This window comes from Aulonocara sp. 'chitande type north' Nkhata Bay, linkage group LG13, assembly GCF_057382095.1.
Source record: "Aulonocara sp. 'chitande type north' Nkhata Bay isolate Kocher_YH1m ecotype deep benthic linkage group LG13, A_spYH_male_GT1.1, whole genome shotgun sequence".
NCBI lineage: Eukaryota > Metazoa > Chordata > Actinopteri > Cichliformes > Cichlidae > Aulonocara > Aulonocara sp. 'chitande type north' Nkhata Bay.
The window spans coordinates 32,635,810-32,655,388 of record NC_141356.1 but is presented as its reverse complement, the minus strand read 5'-3'; the positions used below and the strand labels follow the sequence as shown (position 1 = coordinate 32,655,388).

The 19,579-nt window shown below is 43.7% G+C and overlaps 1 protein-coding gene across 1 annotated transcript in view; it reads right to left on the bottom strand.

Moving 5' to 3' along the window:
- ppp2r5d (protein phosphatase 2, regulatory subunit B', delta) overlaps window positions 1–9,812 on the bottom strand; it is a 32,640-nt gene extending 22,828 nt beyond the window's left edge. The window contains exons 1-5 of the mRNA XM_086260034.1: window positions 9,658–9,812; window positions 6,390–6,482; window positions 1,054–1,228; window positions 426–625; window positions 224–334 (exon numbers count right to left, since the gene is read on the bottom strand). Of these exons, the coding sequence (XP_086116160.1) occupies window positions 224–334; window positions 426–625; window positions 1,054–1,228; window positions 6,390–6,482; window positions 9,658–9,684 (606 nt within the window). The 5' untranslated portion in view covers window positions 9,685–9,812. The remainder of the gene's footprint in view (window positions 1–223; window positions 335–425; window positions 626–1,053; window positions 1,229–6,389; window positions 6,483–9,657) is intronic.
- Between the last annotated feature and the right edge of the window lie 9,767 nt (window positions 9,813–19,579).

The window sequence follows — 19,579 nt, the reverse complement described above, 5'->3', positions numbered from 1 at the left end:
TTCCTGCGTGGATTAGCTTAAGAAATCAGAGCAGCGTCCAGAGAGGAAGTAATGTTTACCAAGCTCATGTGTCTATGGTTCCCTCTCCTTCTCTTCTTCTGTGGTTCCATGTGATGCCTGGCTCTCGTTTTCTGAGGTTTCTAAGTGTCTGCTGATGGTTCTAGTTTTTAGCATTAGCTCACAAATGCCACAAACACTGCATCTTTTAACAGACAGGAAGTACCTGCAGGTGAGGCCACGCCGCCTCCAACGTGGGCTCGTCCTCCTCAGGGTCAAACTCTGCTCCAGTCGGGTTGGAGGACGGAGGAAGAGTCCGGAACACGTTGACTGAAAACTGAACAAAAAAAGAAAAGAAAATTATTTTTTTTTAATTACAGAGTAACAAACCAGAAGTAGTTCTTCTGTGGTGGAGACCATTCTCTCACCATGATGACGGCCTCGGGGTAGATGCACTCAGTCACCACTTCACTGTTGTGCGTGATGTACTCCACCATCTCATTAAGCCCCGCCCTTTTCACCTCCTTATACTTGAGGTCGCTGAGGGGGTCGCTGATGAAGTCGAAGAGCACGCAGCACTGACGCAGCTTCTGCACGAATAGATCCTCTCGCTCTATCGGTGGTGCGTCTGAGAGGGGAGGAGTCAAAAACAACCACACAACACACAGTGGTGGTGACATCATCAGTGATCTCACCAAATGTGATGAAGGTCCAGCCAACCAGAACCACCGACTGATGAAGCACATGCGCTACCATTGACATGCTTTACAGCCAATCACCTGGTTCTATTTACAGCCAGAGAATTCTACTGCTGCAGTCAGCTGATTCTACTGTCGGCTGATTCTACTGTCGGCTGATTCTACTGTCGGCTGATTCTACTGTAAATGGTTCCACTGCCGCTGTCAGCAGATTCCACTGCTGCAGTCAGCAGATTCCACTGCTGCAGTCAGCTGAGACCCCTCCTGCAGCAGGTTTGAGTGACACTACCAGGTTTAGTTCTGGTTCAAGATGAGTTTAACTTGGGTTTGCATTATGTTTAAGCTGGAACTGTGTTACCTTTGAGGGCGGGCAGCTTCTGTAACTCTCTATTTTTGGTCAGGCTGAAGCGGGACGAGCTCTGGCGGCGCTCTTTCTTCACCAGCTGAGGACCTCCGGAGTATTTGATCTTGTTGAGTTGGGTGGGAGGCGGCGTGCTGTTACTGGGACGCTTACTGCCGCTCTGCTGCTGGGACTGATAACACACGCACAGGTTATAAAACAGGTTTCAGAGGAAACAGCGAGCCGATATTTAATTATCCGTTTGTGTCGCTGATGTTAATGAACAAACACCAGCCATTCAATATCTGACTTGAATCTATGGCACTTCCCGTTCTGGACCTCTGTGCTGTATTGATCAACTATCAATACCAGTTATTTTCAGGTTAGCTGCAGTGGAGTAAGAACCTGCAGCAGCCGCTCACTAAATCAGAGTGATGAAAAGGTGCACACAGGTGAGAGTCACAGAGGCTTCATGGAGACAGAATCAGAAGAGTTGTGTTGCTCTGAACAGACTGGTTCTTAAACACTCCCTGAGTGTGCGGTTTCTATATAACACTCACAATGCAGCTCCGAGTTCAGCATCCTGCTCAAGGCCACTGTGGCACAGACTGGTGCAGCCAGGGATCAAACCACCAACCTTCTGATTATCAGATGACCTGCTGTACCTGCTCCCCTGAATGAGCCTCTGAGGGCCGTTTGATACCACGTGTCTACATCATGGTACTGATGGGTGGCGTGTGGTGGCGAGGAATGTCTCAGAATCAGAAGACTTTACTTATCCCCAAGGGGCAATTAACCAACAACAGTGCAGCATAACGTTGAAGATAAGGACAATAAGAACAGGCAATAAGAGTGAAATAATAAATACATAGAATATACAGTATATACAGTTTTACAATTACACAGTTTTAAAATTAAAGTGACTAAAAGTGAATGAAGTGTCGGTAGAATAAGAAGAGTGTAGTTTCTGTTGTGGGAAATGTTCTTATCTGCTGGAGTTAAAAAGCAGAGTGGCTGTGGGGACAAAGGTGGCGCTCCTCCTCCTCTCAGTCCTGCAGGAAATGCAGCGGAGGCGTCGCCCAGAGGGGAGCCATTGAAATGCGGGGTGAAGAATGTGAGAGGGGTCGTTGATGATTTTGGCTGCCTGTCTAAGGACCTGTTGGCTGAAAACCTGCCAGAGTTCCAATGACAGGCCAATGACTGTAGAGCACACTGATGCAGTATGAAGGCTGAGGGAGTGGAACCAGCAGGTGATGGAGGTCATGATGCTTTCCAGGAAGGCATAGTAAAAAGTCATCATGATGGGGGTGCTGACTCCAAAGCAGTTGAGTTATAAGGAGGTGTAGCCGTTGGTGGCACCTCCTGAGAATCTCCTCTGTGTTGGCAGAGAATTTCAGGAGGTTGTCAAAGATGGTTCCCAGGTATTTGTACTCCTCAACTACCGCCACTGGTTTCCTGTGGATGGTGGTGGTGACTGAAGCAGCCAGATCCCTCTGCCTACTGGAGAAGGTCACCACCATCTCTTTGGTTTTGCTCACCTTCAGTTCAAGTTTGGAGCTGTCACACCACTCTACAAACTCCTGCAGAGCAGGCCCGTGGTGCTGTGAGGGCCTGACAGCAGTGACAGGAGAACTGTGTCGTCAGCATATTTAACCAGTTGCTCTTACGATGTGCTGTTTTATGATCTTCTCCATGGCCTTCATCACCAGGGAGGTGAGGGCCACAGGATGAAGATCATTCAGAGACTTTGTGTTGTTTCTTTTGGGGATGAGGATGACTGGAGTGTTTCCACAGCTGGGGGACGGTGTGACTGTCGACTGAGGGTTGAAATAGAGTCCAGAACACAGTTCCTAGTTGCCCTGCACAGTGCCTCACAACTCGACTGCTGATGTTGTCAGGGCCGCTTGAGCTCCTCTCCCTCGTCCTCCTGAGGGCTCTCACCACGTCCTCAGTCCTGAAGGTGAGTGCAGAGTTGCCAGGTTTGACTGAGGATCTGGACTCCTCAAGCTGGGTGATGTTGTCCGTCTCAAACCTGGTGTAGAAAGCGTTGAGGTCGTCAGGGAGGGAGGAGGGGTTGCTGCCCTCCACCTGGATGGTTCTGGGGGTGGTGACCGCAGCGTTCACAGAGGCCATGGTTTTGAGGCCCTGCCAGGCTGAGCGGAGGTCCCCTGTGGTGAATTTGGTTTCAACTGTGTTTTTATACTCCAGTTACAGTTTTTATGGCCTCTTGACCTCCCCGTCGACCTCCGGGGCGATCGTGGCTCAAGAGTTAGGAGTTCGCCTTGTAATCGGAAGGTTGCCGGTCTGAGCCCCGGCTCGGACAGTCGTTGTCGTTGTGTCCTTGGGCAAGACACTTCACCCGTAGCCTACTGGTGGTGGTCAGAGGGCTCGGTGGCGCCAGTGTCCGGCCGCCTCGCCTCTGTCAGTGCGCCCCAGGGTGGCTGTGGCTACAATGTAGCTGCCATCACCAGTGTGTGAATGTGTGTGTGAATGACTGGATATGTAAAGCGCTTTGGGGTCCTTAGGGACTAGTAAAAGCGCTATATAAATACAGGCCATTTACCATTTTTAATCCAGAGCAGAGCCGGTGAAGAAAATCCTCTTTTTTTTATGAAAGGATTTCCTTGAGCTCGTTGGTGATGCAGGGTTTGTTGTTGGGGTAGATGGAGACTGTTTTTGAGGACACAGAAGGAGATGTATGATGTCACCGTGTTGACTTGATTGTCGATGTCATCAGAGGGAGACAGAAGGCTGCCCCAGTCAGTGGCTTCGAAACATCCTTGTAGGGTGAGGATACTTTCCTCTGTCCGCTGCTTGATGTTTTGGTGACCTTTCTAATCCTCTTGATGACTGGGGTGTGAGCAGGGGCCAGCAGGATGGTGTGGTGGTCTGCTGAGCCGAGAGGGCGGAGGAGTGGAGCTTTAAATGAATCTGGTACAGAGCCGTAGCATTTATCCAGAGTCTTCCCCTGACATGTGCTGCATGAAACATACTGTTGGTATCCTTTAAGCGACTTGTCAGGGGAGCAGTGGTTGAAATCACCCAGGATGAACTTGGGAGAGTCCGTTGATAACTGCTCCAGTTTGTACAGAGTGTTGGTGAAGTACTCTGTGGCTTTGGCTGCATCAGCTTAGGGGTGGATGTAAACCAGGATGATGAAAAGCTGTGGGAATTCTCTGGGGAGGTGGTAGGGGCGCAGGGAAACAGCCAGAGCTCGATGTCTGTCGTGCACAGCTTCTCCCTCAGTGACTGTAGAGCACCAGCTGTTGTTTACATACAGATGCACGCCGCCACAATGTTGCTTCGGTCTCTGTCCAGACGAAGAGGTGGTGAAAAGCCATCAATGTGCAGCGCGCTGTTGTCGTCGCTGTTGTCGTCGCTGTTGTTTAACCACGATTCTGTGAATGCCGGAACGGAGGCAGTTCTGTACCCATGCAGGTGATTGACGCAGGCTTGCAGCTCGTCCAGCTTGGAGCGGCGAGACCGCACATTAGCGAGGATAATGGACGGGAGCGCTCGTTGTTTGTGTGTCTCCCTCTTTAGTCTGGCTCTCACCCCACTCTTCTTTTATCCCCTCCTGGTTACCTTGTTATTGTGAGTTTTTCGATTTCCGTGTCCACGGAGTATTTCCTCGGGGAAGTAGTCCGTGGAAGCGGGCCTTGGGGTCATGTCGAAGTGTTGGAAACAAAAATTAGGAAAAGGATACAAATATACCAAGTAGACAGCAAAAAACAACAACGAAAAGAGCATTCAAGTTAGAAAAAGAACCCAAAACTGCTCAGCCTCTGATGACGTTTTGTGTCAACAAGGACTCACATTAAAAACTGTTTCCTTCACGAGGCAACAAAACCTCTTTGTGATGGTACAGTGAAGACCCTGATAGCAGGAAGATGTTGTAGTAGCCACGCCCAAAGCCACAGCCTGGGTTTTGCATAACCAATGGCTTATTGAGACAGTGTTTCCACCCATCACAGTTAGGGATGTACACGGAGACGGAAAGTTGGTTCTTTACGGCATGGAAATTGCCGGAAGTTGATGCTGTTGTGTTAATAACAGAGAAAACCCAACGATTATGTGACCCTCTGTAAGCGAGCGCTTTGGTGCCAGTGGAAAGAAAAAACTTTTAACAGGAAGAAACCTCCAGGCTCAGGGAGGGGCGGGGCCATCTGAGAAACCGGTTAGGGTGAGGGGAGGAAGACAAGATAAAGACATGATGTGGAAGAGAGACAGAGATTAATAATGACTAATGATTCAGTGCACATCATTTTCAAACCCTCCGTGGTCTTCACTACTCAGGTTAACCATGATTTATGAGTCACTCGGATAACTTAAAAATGTTGTTGTTTGGCTTTTTTCAGTGTTTGATTTGTTCCTGAGTAAATCGGTTTGGCTGAGATTAAAGTTATAGTTTTCACACAGCTGAAAAAACGTCAAACAGAAAACTGATTAAACAGAAGTGTGAGACAGCCGAGAGTTTACGCCAGCAAGGAGCAGACGGACGAGTTTATTAAACTCCACCGAGACAGCCGGGACGTTAATCTGAAGTCACATTTCACAGCCTCGCACTTCCGGCCTTCGGAGGACCCGGCCCACCAGGCACGTGCAGAGGGGGGGCTAGAGGGGCTTGAGCACCCGCCCCTTTAAACCTCTGCACGGCCCTGCGGCCCACGTAGACCGAGAAGGCCAGGTCCTCAGGAGGATGCGGCCCCTGAATTTGGACACAGCTGCAGTGTCTGTCTCCTGAATCCAAACTGGCAGCTGCTTCCACAGAATAGGGGCCTGAAAACTGAAGGCAGGCTTTGACTTCACACAACCTGATGAAGCTGCTGTATTTTAACCCTCTGTCTGTTTCTGGGGTGGCTGTAGCTCAGGTGGCAGAGCAGGTCAGCCACTAATCAGAAGGTCGCTGGTTCGATCCCAGGCTGCCTCCTGGCTGCATGCCAAATATCCTTGGGCAAGATACCAACCCCATGTTTGCCTACTGGTGGTGGTCAGAGCGCCCGGTGGCGCCAGTGTCCGGCAGCCTCGCCTCTGTCAGTGCGCCCCAGGGCAGCTGTGGCTACAATGTAGCTTGCCATCGCCAGTGTGTGAATGTGTGTGTGAATGGGTGAATGACTGAATGTAGTGTGAAGCGCTTTGGGGTCCTTAGGGACTAGAAAAGCGCTATACAAATGCAGGCCATTTACCATTTCTAGCAGGGATACCTGCAGCCTGCAGGGGGAGTACTTGAGTATATTTACTTTCACCTTTATTACTCTGCATATAATCACTACAGGCAGAGCTTCAGCTCGACTTTTTAAAGTGGAACCTTTCATATCAGCTCCTCGCTGCCATGTGACCAAATCGGCACTCACCTCATCCGAGTTCTCCGGGGTCACATCCTTCCCGCCGCCGCCGCTGTTGCTGCTGCTGTTCTTCGTGCTGCTTTTGGCAGATTTGGTCGTTTCCTGTTCCCACACAGAGAAAAACATAAATCAGCTGATCTTGTTTTGATTTTTGTGAGAACAAACTCACACCAGAGCCGAGGAAAATCAGCTGAGCTGAAACATGAAACGTTTACTGAGCACCGAGGAAGAGGAGGAAGCGTCACAGCCCAACATTTTTGTTTCTATTCTGCATCAGTGTCAGCCCGGCGGGGGTTATGGCGTGATGATGTAACCCGCTCTCTGGCAGGTAGCTCCATGCCCTCCTGGGTTTTAAATGCACCTTAGAACACACATGCATCAACACTACAATGAGCAGGCGGAGGGAGGTTTGGAGTCTTCTCTCACCCCCATTCTCTGCGACCTGCTGGAGCGGGGGGGGGGCTAGGAGGAGGAGTTGGCTGAGAGAGCAGAGGGAGCTTTGAGCGGCTCACACAGACCTTATTGTGAAAGTCTATCTGGAATGATTTTGTGAAGTTGGAAAACTAAAGTAAAAATATGGAGGAGCTGTTGTGATTTCACTGTCAGTGCGCTAAAGTTCCCACCTCCCTGATGATAAACCTTGCCTGTGATACATGCGCTTCGTACAGTAATACGTAAAAAGACTGAAAGTCATAAAAACAAATCAAACACGGCACAGTGAGCCGAGTAACTCGCCCTGGAACCTGAAGTAGGATCAAAAGGTCAAAATAAGCACTCCGAAAGCGTGAAGCCTGTGCTGCTGCTCTGGTTCACTCGGAGGAGAAGCGCTGGTTGGCGTTTATCGAGTCTTAGCGTACACGTCGGAAACTCTGATTGGCCAGCATTTCTTTAGGATGGGTCACGTGACTGCTGCCTGGAAGAAAGCATTTATTATTTTTAACATCCCGGCTGAGCGTGACACACACAGAGCGTCCAATAAAGAGGACGTGGCTGTGATTGGTTGGGACTCGAGCAGAAGTCCCTCCCACATGCGCCTTCCGACTGGGGTCTGGGGTCTCCTCCTTTTCTCACCACAGAGAAAACTGCACCCACCCTGTCATCCACTCATCTCCCAGACTACACAAGACAACAGATGCCCAGGCTGAGTTCTCCCTCCACCTCTCCTGTATCTCCCCCTCCTGCAGAGTGAGTTCCTGAAGAAAGGAGACGGGTTGGGTGGACTGCCCCGGGCTCTGTGGGGCCGGGTGGTGCTGCTGAACTGGGCCCCGGTCCGGATGGGCCTGGGCCCCCTTTCCCTGGCGGGTCGCGGAGTATGGGGGTGCCTACTGGGGTCAGTGGGGGAGCTTCCTTCCTTCCCTCCCCATCTGCCTCCCTCTTCCCGCTCCACCACAATCACCCACAAATGCAGGGCCTTGGAGTAGGGGTATGTCACCAGGGTGCAGGGGAGGCATCCCCCCCCCCTCTGTCCCCTTCTGGCTGCCTCTGCCTCAATGTTATCCCACAACTTAGACATTCACATTACTCACACTCTCATTACACATACATATAGGATCTTGGGGGTGGGCACGATACACGGCATCCAAATTACCATCAGGGTGTACACCCCACCCCTAGTGTCGTTGCCCACCTCTCAATTTTAAATACACGTAGACATTGAGGGCTAGCAGGAGGGACCATGTGCTTACCTGCTGCAGGTGTGCTCCCACAGGTGAACCCTCTCACCTGCAGAGCGATCCTTCATTCTCATTGCACATATTTAACACGCGATCTCAGCCGTGTTTGTCACAACAGCCATGTGCGCGTCACCACAGCGTGAGGACGTCTGCAGGCATGTCACCCGAAGACAGGAAATCAGCACCGAGCCAAACCCTTTCAGCTTAAAAGTAGCTGATCTCTGCCTAAGTTTGATTTATTATTATCATCATCATCATCTTTTTAAATGATTTTCCATTTTTTAGTCTTCTAATATTTACTTTTTAGAAAGTCTTTATTTTTCATTAGGTTTTGTGCATCTTAGAGTTTTTATTTGGTTTTATATATTTACATGATTCTGATTTTAAAGCTGTATATTTATGTTTTGGATGTCAAATTCTGATTTTCTATGTTTCCAATTGTTTTATGATGTTTTTTTTCCCTCTAAATATATTTATATTTTTATACGTATATATGTACACTTTTCTGTTTTCATCTTTCTTTCTTTTTAATTTAAATGATAATTTACGTTTTAAGTTTTTTGTATGATTTATAGAGCGAGTCGTTTACATTACATAGATGTGACTTCGAACCTCCTTTTTTAAAAATTATTTTCAGTTTAAATAAAGAATAAAAATTCGGACATCGGAAGCAGCCGATTAATCAGTGAGTCACAGAGAGAAGATCATCAATAATCAATAACTGTGGCCGTTACTTATCAGCAGTTTTTGGTTTTCTTGCTGCTCCATTCAAGTTTACAGACTAAACAAATAATCGATAACAATCCGCTGAACCGAACACAAGTGCTGGCTTATAAACATCAAATCAAATCACTTTTATTGTCACATCACATGTGCAGGTACATTGGTACAGCACATGCGAGTGAAATTCTTGTGTGCGAGCTTCACAAGCAACAGAGTTGTGCAAAATACAATAACATAAACAGGAAAAATATACAAATGGCTAAATCTGAAACTAATAAATATATGTACAATATATAATAGTATATGCAACAAAAAACATTACGATCAATGACTGATCAGCCCTGAGCGCTGCATCATTAAACAAATCGCTTTAATCCGGTATTTATATGGGTGTGTGAGGTGGACTCAGACTGCGCTGTGAGCCAAGGAATCGCAGCATCCAGCGGGACATCTACCGGTCATCGTGTGGTCTCAGTTAACGGCTAACCGCTGTTAGCGCCTCAGACGCTCTTCTTCAGCCGAGCCCTGCATCAATAATTCAGGCACAGCCAGCGACTCTTCCCGGAGCTCCGGCAACAGAACACGGCTAATCACGGCGGCCAGCTCCACGCTAATATCCCTGCTAAGTGTCCGCTCAAACACTCAGCAGGTGTGCGGTTAAACGAAGCGTGTCCGCGGCGGGCGCCGAGCACAGACTCGCGGCTAGCCGTTAGCTTAGCGGTCCTCTCCTAGCTGGGCCCCAGCTAACAGCTAGCAGGTGAGCTAGCCATTAGCTCGGTGAAATAAAACGGCTGAAGTCTCCAGCAGCAGAAAAAAAAACACCCGCCACACCGGATCTCAGTGGAAAAATGCCCCGGGCACGCCAGTGACGCGGATATTACCTTTTCCTTCTTGGTTTTGTTAGGCATCTTGACCGCGTTGCGGGGCTTTTCCACGGAGATTCCCTGATGTTCCTCCCCGGGACTCAGACGCTGTCACTCGGTCTGTCTCAGCTCCCTGCGCCCTTTCCCGAGCCGCCCAATCCGATTGGCTGCCAGCGTGGACGTCTGCCTAGTGATATATGGAGTGATTTTTTTTGATTGGCTGAGTTTGAGTATAACGGTGGGGGTGAGGCTGCAGGGAGGTGAGGAAGAACTGGATTCTTCCCCAGCAACAAAACACCTTCAACCTGATGATACCGAGCTCCGAGGACCGGAGAGAGCCAGAGAATCGCCAAAACCACCCGAGTCCCCCGTCTGTCCCCGGAGCAGCGGCAGCAACATGTTATAATCACACAGACAGGAGCCCGAAGCTCAAAGTTCCAGCTGCACCCACTCACAGAATCAGAACCCATCTCAGCACCTGAAATCATACTTCTGATTCTTCAACATGAATTTGTTGCAGCAACGTGCCTAACCGGGGGAAGACCTCAGGGGAGACCTCAAACCCCTTCATCTGGTCTGGGAGCGCCTCAGATTCCACAGGAGGGCCCGGAGGTGTCACTGAGGAGGAGAACATCTGGAGTCCCTGCTCAACCTGCTGCCACCAACATCAGCGGAGGATAAAGGATGATGAGTGATGGGTGGATGATGGGTCGATGGATGGAGGCAGCAACATGTTTGAATTAAGCAGCTCCAGATGTTTTCAGCTGTGCGCTGCAGGCAGTTTTACTTGTAATAGTCCTTCTTTTTTATATATAAACTTATTTCATTTATTCATTTTGATGAATTCACTGTTTTTTCATTTTTTGTTTACCAAGTTTGGGTGTTCTTTTTTTTTTTTTTTACATTTTGAATCTTTTTATTTTTTTCATCTCCATATTTTTCAAGTATTAACATTTAGAAAACAAGCTCTTCTTAAACACAGAACCTTAGAAAGTAAATTTCATCATACAAAGAAAACTTGGTTTATGGATTCAAATTACCGATCAAAGGAATTTTATTCACGCGTTCATACTGCTGTTCATCTTTCCCACAGATGTGAATTCATATTTTCATCTGAATGAGCTTCTGTGAACCTGCACATCTGCTTCAGCAGCCAATCAGCTCACCTATGAGGACAGATGTTCCCCCAGATGTTTTCAGTTAGCATCAGACTGACAGAGCTCCCAGACGAATTTCAACTTATTTTTAATTTATGTTGTTTACAGACAGGAAACAAAAACAAACAAAAGCACTGGTCCTTCACTTCAACCAAACTTTATTTATCCAGCACAGAACAAACAGCTGACAGACCATCGGCCAATCAGCCGATTGCAGGCTTGATCATCAAAACAACATCAAAGAATTCAATGAAATAAAAAGCAGTAAAAAAAAAATAATACAAAACTGAATTTTTATATTCAGGCAAACAATGCAAAGAATAAATAAATCATTAAAAATAATCAACCAGAAATTGACTTGAAAGGGAAAAAATCAAATGCATTAAAGCTCCTTTTTGAGCTTAGAAACGGGCAAATCGAATGACCACAAAACGTTAAAATGGTAAGCTAACATTTGGAGAGAAAAAAGTGGAATATTCACACTTTAAAATGTTTTAATTGGCAATAAAAATCATTCAAATATGTTTAAAATTACTACAAACAGAAAGTAAAATGTAGTTGTGACTCTTTAAAAACACAGTAATTTACTGACTTTGACTATAATTGACTTCATGTTTTTCCGGCATGCACGCGCACTTCCGTATAGGTTCCCATCCTCTTACCTTACTCCAAGCAGAAAGAACCAGGATCCAGGACACACCTGAAAACCATCAGATGTGACACATACCTGTTACACCAATCAGAAATAAGATGTGCAGCCTGATCATGAGACACGTGGAGTTGCAGATTAAACAGAGTCTGTGTGGGAAGAAAGTTTTTAGACTTTTACTGAAGTAAAACTTATAACAGCACAGACGTGAAACAAACATGCTCCACATTACAAACATATACATGTTACTAATGCATCATAATTATTGATGTGTACATTTCTTACATCCAGCAGCTGTGCATAACTTATACTTGGTGATTATCTGAACTCCAAATAGTTTAGAGTATAAACCACAATATCTGCATCAGAAATACAGTAGAAACAGGAAGCAGCATCACGCAGAAATTACAGGTATGTTAAATTTGAGGGAAGTACTTCAGTAAATGTACTTGGTTATTTTCCTGCTGGTCTCATCTGAGGGGCTGTAACCTGGCCACCTGCGCCATGAAAACATTTTTATTGGACATGTGCAGCAAATTTCTGAGCTTTAAAGCAACACAGGCTCATCAGGTCCACTCTGATGTGCTTTGATCCGATCTTCACTCACTCATTCACCTGTGCTCACCTTGAACATGTGACTGGAGGACCCACAGGTATAAGATAAGCTTTATTAGTCGCACACGTGGGAAATTAGTTTTGTTACAGCGGAAAGAGGACAGTGCAAAGTTACAGAGCAAAACAAAGAAGGGGGGGGGGGTTCCACACTGACCATAACTGAGACCGTCACAGGGTTTTCACTCATCATAGATGACCAGTGTAAAATGTATTCCACTACAGATTACATGGCCCAACAAGTAGTTGGTAACTAGGGCTGCCACAATTAGTCAACTAGTTCATGCCACTGCATGTGGCGAATAAAATTTGAACTTGAACTAGCTATGATTACGTCGACTATCAAAATCGTCGACGACGAATTTAATAGTCGACGCGTCGTTTGAAGCTTTGTAAGATCCCAAAAGATGCAGGAATAGAGATTGACAGACCACGTGACTTTCGCGCATTGCATTGTGGGTACAAGTGGCAACTAAATCATAACACTGCATCAAACACTAGTATTTCCAGGACCGGTAACCATTAATTCTGTGGTTTTAATCCCGGAGTAAGGATGTTAGTGTGCTGCACAACTTTCATCACGCACATATTTATTATTATATGGTCCTAAGCGTGAGTGCATACACTCACAACATGTTTAGTAACTTCAGATCCTGCAACAAGCCCAGGCCCAGTTTACTTTGGTGATTTGGACGATTCCATCTCACAGCTGTTGTTACAGGCCAACGCATCTATTTGTCGTTTCAGGTTGTAGTGTTACACAACATTTTCAGATCTAATAGAAAAAAAAAAGTGTTTTGTAATTCATTCAATTATTGTCTTTATTTTTAACTGGCATTATTGTTTCATTCTGTTATAGAATCTTACAAGAAAGAGGCAACATTGTATTTCATCGTGCTTTATTAGCTGCTTCGGTGAAAAACAAATCAATAATGAAAAACCTCCAACATACTGGAAAACAGTTATTCATCACTTGCTTGCTTCAATACAACACTTGGGCACATATATGCAGACGTTTCGTGGCTGTTTGGATCTCGCTCTCTCTCTCTTAACCGATCAAATCTGGCTGTGGTAGCAGCTTTAAACCCAGGCTGATAGAGGGGCCCAGTCTGGATTGCATTCCTGCATTTTGTAGGCTGGTTTTCCTACAAAACACATCAAAAAATTGGCAAACATTAGCCCGCAAAGCCACCGCGAACAAAGCAGCATAGCAACGAATTCAATTCAAATCAATATGAGACTTATTTGTAACCTACATCAACAGTTATGTTGTGATAAATTACGTATTAACTACAACAGAAGACTGACCTTTGTGGGAATGCTTGGAGCAGACTAACATGTGAGCTGGAGTGTTCTGGGACGTTATATTTGGTCTTGGAATGGCTGCAATCCAGGCCATCCGTCACCTCTTTGTTACTTCGGAAACGTGGCTTAAACAATTTCTCTTCCACAACTGAATCCGATAACAACCGATCTCTTTACCCGTCGGCTTCCCGTGGCTGTCATGCGACCGGCTATTGCAGTTAATAATACAACAGCTTCTTGCCATGTGTTTCTTTTTATCGCGGTGTGACTGTTTTCATGTGAAAGCCTGCGTGCGCTAGTACCGCTTGCCACTCGTTCCCAGAATCCTTTGCGGTTTTACTCCGGAAATGGCGTCACATTTTAATCTCTGTGGCTGTATCCCTGTATCCTATCTGCAGCCCCCCCTTTTTTTTTTGAATACGCTTTATTGACAAATCACAAAATACAAATATACAAATACAAAATAGCAAACACAATGTCAGGGGGTTCGTATAAAAAAACAAAATAGACACAGTCTATTAAAGAATCAGATGATATTGAACAGGGAACATAAGTTTATGGTTTTGACAGCTTTTAGATTTTGAGAATGTTGTATGGTTTTAACATAGTGTTTGGTTTCAGTTAAAAAGCACTGAAAGGATGGTTTTGCGTTAGAAAATTTCGACTTATGTATATGAAATTTAGCCAATAATATCAATAAATTAATCAAATAAAATTTGTTTGCCCTGTGCATGGGGTCGTTAAAGAAACCAAACAATATTTTCTCGTAACAAAGAGAGAACTCAGAAAGGATAAAGGAAACAACAAAAACACAAAATTCTTGCCAGAAAAGATTCGTGTATGAGCATGACCAAAATAAATGAGAAATATCTTCCTTCACACAATTACAACATGTACAGTTAACATCAATGTCCTTTTTATAACGTACAAGAAAAGATCTGGTTGGGTAAAAACGATGAATAACATTAAAAGATATTTCCTTTACTTTGTTATTTAATAGAAATTTCAACGGTAAGGTCCAAATCTTCTCCCATTCCAAGTCCTGGTATAAGTTATTCCAGTAGGCGACAGCCGTTGGGACACAAGTTCTGTCTTTTTGAAACAGAGTTCGTATTTCACGGTTGTTTTTCCTCCTTACAGAGGGGAACCACACCTGACCAACATAAGTAACAGCAGGGTCCAGTGGTAAAGGGGTCAAATCATTAACAACAGGATTTCTAAACAACATTAAGACCCCAGCAGGGATAGCATCAAACTTTCCTTTGGTGGAACAGGAAGACCATATGTATTCAAAAATTCTGAGTAAGAGAGTAAACCTCCAGCTGGATTTATAAGTTGTGAAACACGATGAATCCCATTATCAAACCACTTACTTATAAACACAGACTTATGTTTGTATAAAATCTCTCTATTGTTCCAAATATAGTATCTATGTGGAGAAAAGTTGTGTTTATAAATCAATGACCAGGAAAGAAGCATTTGTTTATGAAAGTTGGATAGTTTTAAAGGGATTTTATCGATATTGTAATTACAAAGCAAAAGAAAGTTAAGACCACCAATTTTTGAGAAAATATAATTGGGAATAAAGTTCCAAATTGAGGTTGGGTTACTGAAAAATTGTTTAATCCAGTTTATTTTAAACACATTGTTTAATGAGGAGAAGTCAAGAAAGTTTACTCCACCATAGGGCTGCTCGATTATGGCAAAAATGATAATCACGATTATTTTCACTGAAATTGAGATCACGATTATTTGACGATATTTATTTAACCCTTTAAGACCTACTATAGAACCAAGTCCACCAGAGCTTATATTATTTTTTTTTTTACATGCTGTAGTGCCATTTGTGGGAGCATTTCAAGTTGCTATACATCAATACAACTGTTATAGCCCATATTTTAATAATATGTATGCATTAAGTCCATAGTAATTACATAAATTGCAAAAAAGTGCAATAAACTACAAAAAAAATTGAAAATCGCTTTTGTTTTGTTTACATATATTTCTACTTGGAGAAGTTTAAGAGGTTTATCCCTCAAAACTTTAAAAACAATAAAGTTGCAAAAAATAGTTTACAACAACAGGAAATTTATTTTGAGTGTCTTCATAGTTTTATTTTGGAGATACAGCAATTTTTATATACTGCAGGAAAAACAAAAAACAATCCTATGATGCAAATTTGCAAAGAAAACAGCATGTGCATCATTTCACTGTGGGAAGTGTTACGAACAGCTGATAGGAACAGCAAAGCGTGTTTCTGGAATATTATGTTTTTGTTCCTGCAAGCGCTTTTTATGCAATTTTTGCAAAGCTATATGTGGAACGAAACCGTGACCGAGGACAAGCTGATGGCATCAGATGTAAGTACAACTCCTCCGGTTTCATATGCAAAACAAATTATTGCGCTAGCTTACACGGTTCAGGTTCTACAGGGATTTAAAAATAGTTACACAACACGGAGCGTGCTGCTCTGACCGGCTTTAAAGGGTTAACAATGACTTTAAAAAATAATATAAAATAGTGTGCAACACCACTGAAGTTTTTTTTTTTAAACTCTCTTTTCAACCAGCGGCAGTCACTCTCCTCTCCAAATAACTCCCTCTTAGCTTTCCGAGCTTTCCGAGCTTCCCTCGGGTCCTCTTAATCAGCGGTCTCCAACCTTTTTTGCGCCACGGACGGTTTATGCCCGACAATATTTTCACGGACCGGCCTTTAAGGTGTCGCGGATAAATGAGGGAGGGGCTAATAATCGGCTCAGTCATTTTTAATGATCGTTGAAAGCCCAGATCGTAATCGTGATTAAAATTCGATTAATTGAGCAGCCCTACTCCACCATGTTGGTATGAGCTGGATAAAACTGATCTTTTAATATAATGAATTCTATTCTTCCATATGAAATTATAAAGATGTCTGTCAATATCTGCCAGGGTTTCTTTATTTACATCAAGAGATAAAGCAGCATGAGTTAGACGAGATAAACCCTCTGCTTTCGTGAGTAAAACTCTCCCTTTAATAGATAAATCCCGCTGCAGCCAAGCATTTAGCTTTTGTTGTGTTTTGTCCAAAATTGGAGTGAAATTAAGGGAGCACCTGGTGGATTGATTTTTATTAATGACTATACCAAGGTAAGTGACAGACTCTTTCACTGGGATGCCAGCAATAGATAGACTGGTACAATTTCTAAGGGCAAGCAGTTCACATTTGCCAATGTTTAGGTGGAGTCCTGAAGCTAAAGAAAAGGCATTAATTGTGTTAATAGCCATCTGCACCTGTGAAGCATTTTTTAAAAAGAGAGTGGTATCATCAGCAAGTTGACTAATGAATATTTCTTCATCCGCAATTGTTATACCTTTCAGAGGACTGCCTTTAATATAATCAGAGAGGAGTTGAGCACAGATGAGAAATAAGTATGGGGAGATGGGGCAGCCTTGCCTGATACCGCGGTTCAAGTTAAACCTAGGTGATGTACCTGCTTGTAGTTTGATGGAGCAATTTAAATTTTTGTACATTGTTTTAATTGCATTCTGAAAATAAGGACCAAAGCCAAATTTGTCCAAAGCCTGAAAAATGAAACCATGTTCAATCGTATCAAACACTTCGCAGAAATCTACAAATAAGATAAAGCTATCATCCCTACACAAATCTGCATAATCAATTAGGTCAAAAACAAGTCTAATGTTGTTGGATATGTGTCTGTTAGCCATAAAGCCAGACTGAGTTTCATCAATAATATCATTCAAAACAGTTTTCAGTCTTTTGGCAAAGATCTGAGCTAGGATCTTATAATCATTATTAAGGAGGCAAATTGGCCTCCAATTGTCAATATAAGTGGGATCTTTCTTTGGCTTTGGGATTAGGGTTAACAGACCTTGTGGTAAAGTGGGGGGAAGAGACTGATTTATAAGACTTTCAATGTATATATTAAGAAGAAATGGAGCCAGTTGATCTGCAAAAGTAATGTAAAATTCAGAGGTTAAGCCATCGGTTCCTGGGGATTTATTAAGTTTAAGACGTCGAATAGCAGGTAGCACTTCACTAATAGATATCGGCCTATCACAGAAACTCATCTGATCTTCTTTAACTGTTCGCACATCAGGGATTTGTTCCATAAAGTTCAGAGCAGCACTCTCATCAAACTCTGACTTGTATAAATTTTTATAAAAATTGGAGCAATAGGTGGAGACTTTTCGGGGTTCATCAGTTATAATACCGTCAATATTAAGTCTCCAAACAGAACCAAGTTTAGAACGAGATTTCTCTAATTTAAAAAAATAGTGGAGTTTGCATTATATTGGCTATAATATTATCCCTATTTAAGCAATCAGAGTGACGCGACGAATATGGCGTTATTTTTGTGGCACTACTCTGAGCGCACGTAAAAAAAAATTGAGCGCACATAAAAAAAAGTTTGCAGGTGCAAGTGTTGCATTTTGAGGAGAAATTTAAATTTAAAAGCTGAATTTGAGTGAACAAAATTCATTGCTGCGTGCAAAAACTGTATTTCAGTGTTTGCTATTATCCACACACACACACAATAGCACCCCCTCTCGCTCAGTTTTTGCATTTGCGCTCGCTCTCAATGTGTTCGCAACATTTCTGCCTGTGGGCGCTCAACTCTTTCTGTTAGTGATGCGTGAATCATGAACGAATCGTTCAATACTCGAGAATCACTTTAATGACTCATGAATCATGATTCACAAGCCCAACTGACTCACTGACTCATCCCTGTTGCTGTTAGCAGCTATATATCTAGCTTATAATTAAAATTGTGGAGAAAAACACAACATCCAGTATCTTAACAAAAAAATTTCTGCTCAAACTCAATTCAGTAAAAACAATCTAATTTACCATCACTACTTTCTGTACACCGTTATATTTGTGCCACAAAACCAGCCAATCACAGACTTGGATGCAAAAAAATCTGATTGGCTGTTCTGGTCTCCAATGAGCTCGAAATGACGAAATGCAATATCCCAGAATCCATTTCGTCCAAAACTCAAACGAGGCAGTGGCGGAGGAACACAGAGTGGCAGAGTTTGAAATATTACTCTTTCTGGGTCACAAAAGAAACTTTTAAGAGATTTTCATGTGAGAATGTTTCTGTGTAAACTTCAAATATCTGCTTGATTCATCAAGACGTCAGATATTTGCAAAAGTACTCTAATGTTTTTGGAGATGCCTGTTACCCACCAGCTGACCGGTTGGGAACTCGGGTTAAACGCTGATGAAAATGCAGAAAACACAGATCATGAACACTTGTTCAACCAATCACTTTCATTCCACTTTGATCTGCGACAAACTGACGCGTTCATCTCTGTTACAGTGTTGCGTTAGACTGCTATATTTTTTTGTTCTTTATGCTGTAGATTTTCACGTCTCTGGAATAGTAGGCAGTAATAAGGATGAGTTCCTGTAAAATCATATTGATATGACCCGTGACATATTCGTAGATGACAGATTAGTTTGATGGGTTAACTCATAGAGCTGAAGATATCGTGGACATGCTGACCTCGCTCCGTGGTGTACAGGGCCGTTTACCCTCATGATTAATATTCACAATAAAAATATTAGCCGAACATCATGAAGTCTGTATGTGTTTCATAGTGTCGAACAACCTTTGTACAGTTAAAGCCAGCAGTTACTACATGACAGAAACACCAACGTTATCTCTTTTATGTGTTTATACACAGGTCACGCTGATTACTGAACAAAAACCCAAAGATCAACTGTTAAACAGATTTATTTGCTCTCTCTCCTCCTTAAACATGTTTTTAATGTTAGTTATAATTCAGAATTAGCGACTGAAACACGTAGGACACATAAGAACATCAGGAAATAAAACATCGATAAATATAACCTCAGTAAAAGAAGTCAGCGGGGGTTACTACAGCTGTGTACCGGGGCCTGCGCTTTGTCGGTGGTAATGAAAGCTCGATTGCGAGGCGAGTGGGTCTATCCCACGCTTTGCCGTGAGACTGGGCAGACATCTCCAAAATCATCGAAGCACTTTTGCAAAGAGGCTGTATCTTGACAAACCGACCAGACACATGAAGATTAAACCACTACATTCTCGGCTAAAAAAATATTAAAACGGTATTTGGTGACACACACACAGGGTTTTTCAAAGCTCAGTTCTGTTAGCTTCCACATGCCGGTTGTTGTGTGCTAGAAACAATGGCCACCAGGCCAAAGCAATGGTTTTGACTCGATCAGCGTT